The 13880-nt window shown below is 42.9% G+C and overlaps 1 protein-coding gene across 1 annotated transcript in view; it reads left to right on the forward strand.

Annotated features, from left to right (window-relative positions):
* The window catches only part of LOC106577030 (inhibitory synaptic factor 2A), a 28192-nt gene that overhangs the window by 1781 nt on the left and 12531 nt on the right, over window positions 1–13880 (forward strand). Inside the window, exon 2 of the mRNA XM_014154695.3 lies at window positions 9158–10343. Coding sequence (XP_014010170.1) covers window positions 9163–10343 — 1181 coding nt within the window. The 5' untranslated portion in view covers window positions 9158–9162. The remainder of the gene's footprint in view (window positions 1–9157; window positions 10344–13880) is intronic.

Raw genomic sequence — 13880 nt, forward strand, 5'->3', positions numbered from 1 at the left:
TGCAAGGTGTAAACAAGGCTTCTAAAACCAGTTCAGAAGGTTTGTTCTCCCCCTGCCTCATTCGTGTTCATGTGCCCTTTTTATTAATTATTTTGTTTTTGTTTATGATCATATCTTTCTACTCATCTCTGTCTCTACAGAAACCTCAGTCTTAGAAACCAGCTCATGGTATCCGCCCTAGCCATCTTCTATCCTAGGCCCTCCACATATCTTATTTTTTATTTAAATAGGCAAGTCAGTTAAGAACAAATTCTTATTTTACAATGACGGCCGACCCCAGCCAAACCCTCCCCTAACCCAGACGACACTGGGCCAATTGTGCACCGCCCTATGGGACTCCCCATCACGGTCAGTTGTGATACAGGAACTATGGCGCAATTGGGAAAGGAACAATTACTGTAAGGCAAGGGACCATAAACCAATCTGCCTCTCATGCTCTCCTGCATCAGGGAAACAGCCCTCAGTTCCCCACAGTATTCTCTTCCTTCCCACTTTTAACAATGTCAATGCGTCAGGTGTAATGCACTTCTGCCTGTCATGGCAGAATGCTAAACCTACTTTTCGGAGGATCCATTTCATATTCTATAGCTTTCAGTGAGCAGATGGGGAAATGTAGGCTTTTTAAAAATCTCCCCTACTCCTCTGTAACAGAAGGTGCTGTGCAGTGATGAATCTTTTAAGTCAATGTCATAAAGCACACTTTCACAGGTGAAGCCTGCAGCCCAGCAAGGTACTAAGAACTCACACGCAACTGGGGGATACCTATCCTATAACTTGGTGTGAGTGTCTACTGAAGGGCAATGTGATACAATCAACTAGAAATACAATAACAAAAACAAAAACAACTTGCAGTTGTCCTCACATCACTCACATTACTCTCAAATCACATGTTGTGCAATGGATGGCGAAGTGCTTCTGATTCAAAGCATTACAGTACCTTCAGAAAGTATTCATTCCCCTTGACTTTATTCCACATTTTGTTGTATTACAGACTCAATTAAAAATTATACTCGTAATACCCCATAATGACAAAGTGAAAACATATTTTTAGACATTTTTACAAATGTATTGAAAATGTAAAACACAAATATTTAATTGACATAAGAATTAGAATCGCCTTTGGCAGTGATTACAGCTGTGAGTCTTTCTGGGTAAGTCTCTAAGAGTTTTGCAAACCTGGATTATACAATATTTGCACATTATTATTTTTTTAATTCTGCAAGCTCTGTCAAGTTGGTTGTTGATCATTGCTAGACAGCCATTTTCAAGTCTTGCCATAGATTTTCAAGCAGATTTAAGTCAAAACTGTAACTATGCCACTCAGGAACATTTCATGTCGTCTTGGTAAGCGACTCCAGTGCAGATTTGGCCTTGTGTTTTAGGTTATTGTCCTGCTGAAAGGTGAATGTGTCTCCCAGTGTCTGTTGGAAAACAGACTGAACCAGAATTTACAATAGGATTTTGCCTGTGCTTATCTCTATTCCGTTTATTTTTATCCCCAAAAACTCCCTAGTCCATACCCATAATATGATGCAGCCACCACCATGCTTGAAAATATGAAGAATAGTACTCAGTGATGTGTTGTGTTGGACTTGCCCCAAATATAACGCTATGCATTTAGGACATGATGTTCATTTCTTTGCCACATTTTCAGTTTTCTCCTATCCCACATTAAACTCTTTAACTGTTTAAATGTCACCATTGACCTTATGGTGAAATCCTTGAGCGGTTTCCTTCCTCTCCAGCAACTGAATTATGAAGGACGTCTGTAATTAATAACTTCACTATGCTCAAAGGGATATTCAATGTCTGCTTTTTTTACCCATCTTAAAATAGGTGCCCTTCTTTGTGATGCATTGGAAAACCTCCCTGATCTTTGTGCTAACAAGAAAAAACTAAAGCGGAAGTGGTCAGATGACGCAGATGCTGAGCTACAGGACTGTTTTGCTAGTACAGACTGGAATATTTCCGGGATTCATCCAATGGCATTGAGGAGTATATCACCTCAGTCACCAGCTTCATCAATAAGTGCATCGAGGACGTCGTCCCCACTTTGATCTTACATACATATCCCAACCAGAAGCCATGGATTACAGGCAACATCTGCACCTAGCTAAAGGCTAGAGCTGCCGCTTTCAAGGAGCAGGACACTAATCCAGACACTTATAAGAAATCCTGCTATGCCCTCAAACAAACCATCAAACAGGCAATGTGTCAATACAGGACTAAGTTTGAATCAATCAAATGTATTTATAAAGCCTTTTTACATCAGCAGATGTCAGCAGATGTCACAAAGTGCTATACAGAAACCCAACCTAAAATGCCAAACAGCAACCAATGCAGATGTAGAAGCGCGTGGCTAGAAAAAACTCCCTAGAAATGCAGAAACCTAGGAAGAAACCTAGAGAGGAACCAGGCTCTGAGGGGTGGCCAGTCCTCTTGTGGCTGTGCTGGGTGGAGATTATAAGAGTACATGGCCATTAAGGTCAGATTGTTCTTCAAGAGGTTCAAACGTTCGTGGATGACCAGCAGGATTGCAGAGAGGGCAACAGGTCAGTACCTCATAAGAAAATGTCAGTTGGCTGGAGCTCTATAGGAGAAAGCCCTGCCTCCAGCTGTTTGCTTAGAAATTCTAGGGACAATAAGGAGGCCTGTGTCTTGTGGCCGAAGCGTAGGTGTAGGTAGAGTTGAAGTCGGAAGTTTACATACACCTTAGCCAAATACATTTAAACTCAGTTTTTCACAATTGACATTTAATCCAAGTAAAAATTCCCTGTGTTAGGTCAGTTAGGCTCACCACTTTAAGAACGTGAAATGTCAGAATAATAGTAGAGAGAATTATTTATTTCAGCTTTTATTTCTTACATCACATTCCCAGTGGGTCAGAAGTTTACATACACTCAATTAGTATTTGGTAGCATTGCTTTGAAATTGTTTAACTTGGGTCAAACATTTCAGGTAGCCTTCCAGAGGCTTTCCACAATAAGTTGGGTGAATTTTGGACCATTCCTCCTGACAGAGCTGGTGTAACTGAGTCAGGTTTGTAGGCCTCATTGCTCGCACATGCTTTTTCAGTTCTGCCCACACATTTTCTATAGGATTGAGGTCAGGGCTATGTGATGGCAATTCCAATAGCTTGACCTTGTTGTCCTTCAGCCATTTTCCTTCCTCATGATGCCATCTATTTTGTGAAGTGCACCAGTCCCTCCTGCGGCAAAGCACCCCCACAACATGATGCTGCCACCCCTGTGCTTCACGGTTGGGATGGCGTTCTTTGGCTTGTAAGCCTCCCCCTTTTTCCTCCAAACATAACAATGGTCATTATGGCCAAACAGTTCTATTTTTGTTTCATCAGACCAGAGGACATTTCTCCAAAAGGTATGGTCTTTGACCTCATGTGCAGTTACAAACCGTAGTCTGGCTTTTTTATGCCGATTTTGGAGCAGTGGCTTCTTCCTTGCTGAGCAGCCTTTCAGGTTATGTCGATATAGGACACATTTTACTGTGGATATATATACTTTTGTACCTGTTTCCTCCAGCATCTTCACAAGGTCCTGTGCTGTTTTCTGGGATTGATTTGCACTTTTTGCACCAAAGTACATTCATCTCTAGGAGACAGAATGTGTCTCCTCCAGAGCAGTATGACGGCTGTGCGGTCCCATGGTGTATATACTTTTGTACCTGTTTCCTCCAGCATCTTCACAAGGTCCTGTGCTGTTGTTCTGGGATTGATTTGCACTTTCTGCACCAAAGTACGTTCATCTCTAGGAGACAGAACGCGTCTCCTCCAGAGCAGTATGACGGCTGTGTGGTCCCATGGTGTTTATACTTGCGTACTATTGTTTGTACAGATGAACATGGCATTTGGAAATTGCTCCCAAGGATGAACCAGACTTGGTGAGGTCTCCAATTTTTTTTCTGAGGTCTTGGCTGATTTATTTTGATTTCCCCATGATGTCAAGCAAAGAGGCACTGGGTTTGAAGGTAGGCCTTGAAATGCAACCACAGGTACACCTCCAACAGAAGCTTCTAAAGCTTCATTTTCTGGAATTTCTCAAGCTGTTTAAAGGCACAGTCAACTTAGTGTATGTTAACCTCTGACCCACTGGAATTGTGATGCAGTGAATTATAAGTGAAATAATCTGTCTGTAAACAATTTTTGGAAAAATTGCTTGTGTCATGCACAAAGTAGATGTCCTAACCAACTTGCCAAATGTATAGTTTGTTAACAAGACATTTGTGGAGTGGTTGAAAGACGAGTTTTAATGACTCCAACCTAAATGTATGTAAACTTCCGACTTCAACTGTATGTACGGTAGGGCCAAATCGGAGAGATACAGTAGGTATGAGCAAGCTCATGTGATGATTTTTATGTTAGCAGTAAAACCTTGAAATTAGCCCTGACCTTAACAGGAAACCAGAGTAGAGAGGCTAGCACTGGATTAATATTATCACATTTTTCGGTTCTTGTCAAGATTTTAGCAGCTGTGTTTAGCACTAACTGAAGTTTATTTTGTCCTTTATCCGGGAGGTCGGAGAGAAGAGCGTTGCAGTAGTCTAATCTAGAAGTGACAAAAGCATGGATTAACATTTCTGGATACTTTTTGGACAAAAAGGTTCAGATTTTTGCAACGTTACGAAGATGGGAAAAAAAGCTGTCCTTGAAATATTATTGATATGTTCGTGAAAAAGAGAGATCAGGGTCCAGAGTAACGCCGAGGTCCTTCACAGTTTCATTTGAGATGACAGTACAGCCATCAAGATTAATTGTCATATCCTAAAGCAGATCTCTTTGTTTCTTGGGACCTAGAACTATCATCTCAGCTCTGATGCTCGTTGGATGTGGCAGGGCTTGCAAACTATTACAGACTACAAAAGGAAACCCAGCCGCGAGCTGCTTTGTGAGCCTACCAGATGAGCTAAATGCCTTTAATACTTGCTTCGAGGCAAGTAACACTGAAGCATGCAGGAGAGCACCAGCTTTTCGGGACGACTGTGTGATCATGCTGTTTCCATAGCCGATGTGAGCAAGACCTTTAAACAGGTCAACATTCACAAGGCCGCGGGGCCAGACGGATTACCAGGCCATGTATACAGAGCATGCGCGGACCAACTGGCAAGTGTCTTCACTGACATTTTCAACCTCTCCCTGACCGAGTCTGTAATACCTGTACGTTTCAACCAGACCACCATAGTCCCTGTGCCCAAGAATGCCAAATTAACTTGACTAAATGACTACCAACTAAATGACTATCAGTAGCCATAAAGTGCTTTGAAAGGCTTGTCATGGTTCACGTCAACACCATCATCCGGAAAAACCCTAGACCCACTCCAATTTGCATACTGCCCCAACAGATCCAAAGATGACGCAATAACAATTGCACTCCACACTGCCATTTCCCGTCCTGGACAAAAGGAATACATAAGCGAGAATGCTGTTCGTTGACTACAGCTCAGCGTTCAACACCATGGTGCCCACCAAGCTCATCACTAAGCTAAGGACCCTGGGACTAAACACCTCCCCCTACAACTCGATCCTGGACTTCCTGACGAGCCGTTTTTACACTGCTGCTACTCACTGTTTATTATCTATGCATAGTCACTTAACCCATGCCTGCATGTACATATTACCTCAATTACCTTGATTAACCTGTACCCCCTCACATTGACTCGGTACCAGTACCCCCCTGTATATAGCTTCATTATTGCTATTTTATTGTGTTACTTTTTTACCTTAGTTTATTTAGTAAATATTTTCTTAACTTTATTTTCTTAAAACTGCATTGTTGGTTAAGAGCTTGTAAGTAAGCCTTTCACGGGCGCATGTGACAAATACAATTTGATTTTAATTTATTTTGAATCTGTGTTTGAAATTCACTGCTTGACTGAGGAAACTTACAGATAATTAATTGTATGTGTGGGGTACAGAGATGAGGTAGTTATTCAAAAATCATGTTAAAAACGATTATTGCACACAGAGAAAGTCCATGTAACTTATTATGTGACACATTTGTACTCCTGAACTTAATTTAGGCTTGCCATGACAAAGGGGTTGAATACTTATTGACTGAAGACATTTCAACTTTTCCTTTCTTATAAATTTGTAAAACATTCTTAAAACATAATTCCATTTTGACAGTATTGGGTATTGTGTGTAGGCCAGTGACAGAAAACCTAAATTTAATCATTTTTAATCTCAGGCTGTAACACAACAAAATGTGATAAAAATCCAGGGGTGTGAATACTTTCTGAAGGCACTGTAAGAAACCTTGCATGGTCAAACCGTAGACACAAAGTACCCAACCAAGAGTTATGACCCCTCCTCTTTGGGCATCCTAGATGGGCTTTAAAAATGCTGACAGTATGCTATGCAACATCTGGCATGTCCTCATATATACCCTACTATCTTCTGTATTAATGGGTTTTCCCAAGCTGATGTCATGGGGGGATTGGTGCGTTGGGGAATTGGTATGTGCCTTCTTATTGCTTCATGTACAGTGCCTAGTGAAAGTCGACACACCCCTTTCTGTCTTCAATTAAATCTAAAAAGGAATTCAATTAAATTTTTTGCTTCCACAAAGTATTAACTCTGGGGTGTGAAGACATATGCAATCAAGACATCTTCTTTTTATATATATATACATTTGAAAAACTTTCACTTTGAAATTGGGGAGTAGGTTGTTCAGATCTGTGGGGGGAAAATCTAATTAAAGCAATTTTTTTAATTTAATTTTAAGGCAGCAAAATGTGCAAGTGGTGTGTAGACTTTCACTTGGCACTGTATGTACAGCAGCCAATTTATATTCATTTTTGACTATGCATACGGTGCAGATACAGAGTGAAATGCATTCATACATGGATAATGTACAGTACATATAATAAACAACACTGAATGTAGCCTGTTGATTATCAGAAGCACTAACTCTATATGGTGTCATAACAGAAATATTCCAAATTGTTATGATTTGATGCACTGAAAGAACATGCCTTTGCAGCAGATAGACAGCAAACAGCAAGTGAGATATGGCCTTCCACACACTGATGATATGTATCACGTGTGCTGTGTCAAGGTCAATGCCATTGATAGCGCTGTTTTCTAAATGGTTGCCGTGTTAGAACAGTCAAAGTCAAGGGCCTCTCTAATAGCATTACTACACAATTAATGAGAGTGGATAGGCTGCATTTTCATCCTATAAACACGCCATAGGGGAGCATGTCAATCATGTATCAGGTCATGTGTGGGTCCGTGACACAACACCTCAAGAGACCCTCTCCTTTAAGAAGCTGGTGTTGGAGCTGAAGGCCGAGCTAAATATCGTAAGTCAGAAATGTTATAGACTTGCGAGCAGGGATAGTGATACATTCATATCTATAACCAGTCAGCTCAGCCCTATGTCCAAAGAACTGACAGGAAACTCAAGATAATTATGGAGATGACCACTCAATCATAGCATCTGAAGTGGAGTTTTATATCTAACATTTGTGTATGAAGAACTGAAGGGAAATTGGAACAGACAACATGGTCTGCCAGAGTACATAAGTAGATTTAAGAGGATTACTTTTGCAATTTTAGAGTCAATGCATTATTTATAATCCCCTGGATGGCTGGGGCCAAACCAGGGAAGGACCTCTGGTCATTAGCAGCGATAGCTAGCCCTGAGAAGTGGGGAGTGAGGAAGAAAAAAGAAAAGGAACTGGGGATTCAGAGGGATTGTGTTGGTGACAGACTTAGTTGTCTTTAAATATATGCCACTCCAGGTTGGCTCAAGAACCTTAAGGGAATGAGGGATTTTTTCTTTTATATTCTCCAAGGTTGAATTACCATTTAGCTTATTTACATGCTTTGGCTTGTGTCTGAATATAAAGCGAGGAGGACTTAAGTGGACATTGTATGAACGTAGATATGGTTTCAGTGTGTGAGATTGCTATTTCCTGGTGTGAAATAATAGGATCCCATGTGAATCAGCCTTGAAGCAATGGAAATGTAATAATATACTTATTTTGTCAGTCAACCTTTCATAATTTATCATTTCAGCATTGTTTGGCATTGCACCAATAATCCATGAGCATAATTTATTCGTTTAAAGTATCTGAAGTGGGTTAAGATTCTACTTCCGATATAGACATGAACTGAAGAGAAAAGTATGTCTGAAAAAACGTCCGGTAGTCTGAGATACAGAAAAGTCATAATGTCCTGCTCGCATGGTGATCCACCAGGCAGGATTCCCAGTGCATTCAGCTGGCCCTTTCATCAGGCCTTGTACACTGCTATCGGAGTATTGTGTGAGTGAGAGGACCTCTCTGACTAAAATACTGACAGACTCTCTTTAAAAGGTAATGGGGCTTCATTCTTTCTTCCTTCTTCCATTCAGGTGACATTGTGGGAAACTGTGGTAGAATCAGTGCTGATAAATCAACCACATGGACAGAGGGCAATACTAAGGATAATACAGGCTCTTGGACGACTCTGAAATATTAATGACTTACCTATGATAGCTTCATAACCTCATTACAATCTGTTTCATTATAAGCAAATTGTGTGGGTCAGTGCTTTGGGCTTTGACGTGAAAGTGACTGATTAGAATTTTATCAATGAAAAAATATATATCACCCCAACAAGCATATTGATGGAATTACTATGTCTCAAAATGATTAAACATGATTGCTCTCAGAGAAGCGACTACGTCATAAAGGGCCTGCCTTTGTGTAATAACAAACAATCCATTTAGGTTTATTCATCACATGGTGTCTCGTCATATAAAGATGATGAACTACCTCAGCAGTGATGTGTCCTTTATCCCCATTTCATTCCCTTACACTGCTTTCCATGTTTATCCATTGGTAATCAAATCTCTTATTAATCTTGTCAGACATTATTCAATGCAATGCAGCCCCTTAATATGACAGCTCTGCATGTGGAATACCTACAGAATGTTTTGGGCGGGGCACATGAAAAAGAAGGTGTGTCTGTCCGTGTGTCATCTATGATATCAATCATGATCTGGTATAAATAAAGCTCTGTCAGTTTAGATGTTAGTTGCTCAGTGACAGAAAATAAGAAAAACTAGGTCATCTGCTACCTTCCTACAGTATATCTACTGTGATTCCACCCCAGAATAATATTACATACACTGTATATTTTTCTCCCTTCTCCCAGAAACCATGGTGAGCAAGGAAAACAGCAAGGTTGTGCTATCCAACTCAGAGTCCGATTCAGAGGCAGGCCCGTCACAAAGCCTGGAGGTGCAGTACGGTCCTGACGGCAAACAGCAGGTGAAGAAGAGGAACAAAGCCTTACAAGTCCGCTTCAAGGACATATGTGACGCCCAGAAGGAGCAGCGGGCAGGGGGGCGAGGAGCCAGGTCCATTTCCTGTAAAGTGGCTTACAGGAAGTACATGACGATGCCTGCGCGGCGCTCCATCCCCAATGTGACTAAGAGCACAGGTGTCCAGACGTCACCGGACCTTACGAAACACTACCAGACATTCCCCTTCGAGCGAAAGAAAGGGCACACGATCAAACACACAGCCTTGGTGGAGGACTACAAGGGCCAAAACAACGGGTTTTTGAGTGATTTGAAAGGGCAGGAGGAGGCGCTGAGTTTAGAGGAGTGCTCGTCTTCTCAGGGTGCAGGGAAGCATGTGCGGCAGACGCAAGCACTGCTCCACCACACGGACGACAGCAGTGGCACAGAGGATCTGTTATCCATTGCCAACTGTGTAGATGGGCGTGCGTGCCCGGACTCTTCTCGCATCACAAAGGACACAGAATGCTTTGCAAACGACCCAACTCCCAGGGGAGAGCCAGAGATCCCTGCCTGTGGCGCGAGGACCAAACACAAAGGATTATCCAAAGCGGACACAATGGGTGCCAACCCTTCTACCAAGCGCCAGCTGGCCAACTGTGAGGAACCCTTACAGGACACAAGGTCAAAGGTTACAAGTCCAGTTGCCTGGAACTCCCTGACGCAGGTGGAAGGTCTAGGCCTAGGGAGTCCGTCGGTACGCTGCAAACGCAAAAAGGCCATACAGCCCAATGGACAACAGTCCCAGACACTGCCCCACCCCCACAGTGCTGGCTGCTCTGTAGCTAGGGTAAAGGCACATCAGTGCCGATCAGGGACTTTACCAACCCCAATGAAACCCCAACCGGGCCTGGAGGGCCAGGCTTGCCCCCCAGGACGACAGGGTGCCTGCAAGGAGATTGTGCCCTTAGCTGGGAACGGGGATATTAAAGAAAAGCTCCAGGCCATGGAAAACCTCATCAGCTCCAGTCAGGAGACCATCAAAGTCTTACTGGGGGTCATCCAAGAGCTGGAGAAGGGCGAGGCTCAGAGAGAAGGGTGAGTGGAAATAATTTATGTTCACCAGGCATCGTATAGAATTGGCATTACATTTACATCATTAGCAGATGCTCTTATCCAGAGAAACTTACAGGAGAAATCAGGGTTAATTGCTTTGCTCAAGGTGACATCAACAGATTTTTCACCTAGTTGCCTCAGATATTCAAACCAGCGACGTTTCAGCGATCTTTCGGTTGCTGGCCCAACGTTCTTAACCGCTAGGCTACCTGCCGCCCCACATAACTAACCTATTCAAGTAAAACAGACATTTTCTGTGTGTGGTTCAGTCTTCACTGAGGTTTGATGTTCCTGCTGGTCCTACAGCCCTTGAAACTGCTGTGATCTACAGCATGTGTAAGCTACATTTAGCATGTGAATACAAATATCACGGCTACCTGTGTCATTTAATTCCAATAGCAAGGAAGTGAGTGGTCTCTGATTGTTCTGTAGATACTGTATCGTTCTGTGTATTTGCTCAGGGGTACAGAGGCACTAACAAGTGCATAATGTTTCTGAGCCGTGTCCAATACACCAAAACTCTACAGCAATAGACTGAACGTACAAGGCTGTCTGCTTTGCTTCCTAAAATCTGGAGTAGCACAAAGCTAATTGTATTAAGCCTTCTCCAAAGCCACCGGACTCCCCTGATGTTGCTCCCTGAAACCTGGTTTAAAAGGACCAATTAGCATCGCCTCATAAAGCACTGGCTTTCATCTCCTCTGAAGTGTGTGGCTCATATGACACCTTCAATATGTTTCATCACTATTATTAGAGCCTGCTACTCACCATAAGGCCCCAGCATCTCAACTCCTCCCCACCTTCTCTCTCTCTCCCTGCCAAGGCACTCTAACTCCCTCACCACGTTCTCTCTCGCTCTCTCCCTGCCAAGCCACTCTAAAGCTTTCTGTCTTCAAAGTGATGGTCCCAGACTACTGGTGGAACAGAATAGTGTCTGAAAGCCCCTCTTATTCTCGCTGGGATAAAGGCATCATGTGGGTGGTATTTTCAGGAGAAAGCTCTGCACACGGTGATGTGTCCATGAGAGGTTTCAGTGCTGTTCCCAGCAGACCAAAGACTGAGACAGGTACATTTATAACATGCTGTGTTGAGCAGTGGTTACTTGGTTTGCAGATGTTTGCAGGACCTTATCAATGATGCTCATTCCTATTTCTATTGGCTTTGTTTATGCTCACACAATAAATCAATGTGAGGTGAATGATTAGTGTTGCACAAGCCTCTCTTTCCTCCCTGTGCAAAACTGCTATCAAATTCTGAGGGTTATCACTGGTCCAACACTCCTGCTGGTTTCAAGGTCTCACGATGATTTGCTTACAGTTCCTACCAGTCAGGTTAGGGACCGAATCCTATTCTGCTAACATACAGGATTATCCAACCTGACCCTACTGTATCTGTTGTTCACAGGATATCAATAGAGCAGAGAGCGATATCCATTCAGACAGGCAGTCAGCGGTATAGGGACAGTGAGGACATCTCTTCGGAGAGCTGACGTGTGCAAATAACACCGGAGTGAGCCTGTGCAAACAAATTACACCGGAGTGAACCTGTGCAAACAAATAACACCAGAGTGAGCCTGTGCAAACAAATTACACAGGAGTGAGCCTGTGCAAACAAATAACACCAGAGTGAGCCTGTGCAAACAAATTACACAGGAGTGAGCCTGTGCAAACAGGTAACACAGGAGTGAGCCTGTGCAAACAAATTACACAGGAGTGAGCCTGTGCAAACAGGTAACACAGGAGTGAGCCTGTGCAAACAAATTACACAGGAGTGAGCCTGTGCAGACAGGTAACACCGGAGTGAGCCTGTGCAAACAAATAACACAGGAGTGAGCCTGTGCAAACAGGTAACACAGGAGTGAGCCTGTGCAAACAAATAAAACAGGAGTGAGCCTGTGCAAACAAGTAACACAGGAGTGAGCCTGTGCAAACAAGTAACACCGGAGTGAGCCTGTGCAAACAAGTAACACAGGAGTGAGCCTGTGCAAACAAGTAACACCGGAGTGAGCCTGTGCAAACAAATTACACCGGAGTGAACCTGTGCAAACAAGTAACACAGGAGTGAGCCTGTGCAAACAAGTAACACCGGAGTGAGCCTGTGCAAACAAATAACACCAGAGTGAGCCGGTGCAAACAAATTACACAGGAGTGAGCCTGTGCAAACAGGTAACACAGGAGTGAGCCTGTGCAAACAAATAACACAGGAGTGAGCCTGTGCAAACAGGTAACACAGGAGTGAGCCTGTGCAAACAAATAACACAGGAGTGAGCCTGTGCAAACAAGTAACACAGGAGTGAGCCTGTGCAAACAAGTAACACAGGAATGAGCCTGTGCAAACAAGTAACACAGGAGTGAGCCTGTGCAAACAGGTAACACAGGAGTGAGCCTGTGCAAACAAATAACACCGGAATGAGCCTGTGCAAACAAACAGTGGCACAGCTTAAAGTTGACTTATAGTGTCAGAGTTTAGAGAATGATTTTCTGACACAGCGTCCGTACATAAATTAATCTGGCCTAGCAGAATAGAACATTGGTACATTGCTAGATTAACTGAAAATACAGTTCAGTAAATACAATTGTCGTTTAGATGGTGTATTACAGTACATGGAGGTTGTGCAAAAAAATGTGATGACCTTGATTATGACTGTACCACTCAATATCTCAACAAAACAACTCCCTTCTGTTTGGTGACTCGAATTGACCTTTTTTTTCTCCCAATGATTTGATATATCAAAGGAGTTATTGTGAATTCAGTCCCTCAACTCCACTGTCAAGAGCAACCACCTCTAAGGTGACATGGACAGATGAACTTGGTGACCTTCCATTCCCATCAGCACTTTTGATCTATCCAAGGAAGATAAGGTCACCCTTATGACATGGTGAGCAGCAGGGTTCAACCTCTCTAGTTACCATTCATCAGCTCCCAGTGACAATAGGCAATTACATGTCCTAGTGGACCCGCTTGCCCCTTCCGCTTTCCAGTTGACCACTCTCTACACACCCTCTGATCAAAATGAATGAGATATCCCATCGCTGCCACCGACGTACGCGAGATGATGGATGGTGACTGTTACTTCTGGGAGAGACCTGAAGAGATTGATACAGATGCCATCAAATCTCCATGCATGTTCAGTGCACACTTACGTCTGCTCAAGTTTGCCACCGAGATGCCTCAGGAGCAGAATGTACATAGAGTTGTGCCGAAGATGGAGGTGGCATTGCAATCGAAGTAATGACAGGACAATACAGGGAGGACACTGGGCTTTAGGGCTCTTTGAAATGCCATATATAACACAGACATCATTTGTCATATATAACACAGACATCATTTGTCATGTTGATTGTCTTTTGCCTTCCTAAGTCTCATTATTTTCTGAGAACGTTGAGTTGGATGGAGCACAGGGAGATCGAGTATATTGACTTTTCTATAGTTTTCATAAACATGAATAATAATGCATTTTGTTTTGTCAGAAAGATGACGAAAACCATGTGTATAACCGTGTCAATAGGAAAGAGATCA

This window comes from Salmo salar, chromosome 18 (assembly GCF_965601325.2).
Source record: "Salmo salar chromosome 18, fSalSal1, whole genome shotgun sequence".
Classification (NCBI taxonomy): domain Eukaryota; kingdom Metazoa; phylum Chordata; class Actinopteri; order Salmoniformes; family Salmonidae; genus Salmo; species Salmo salar.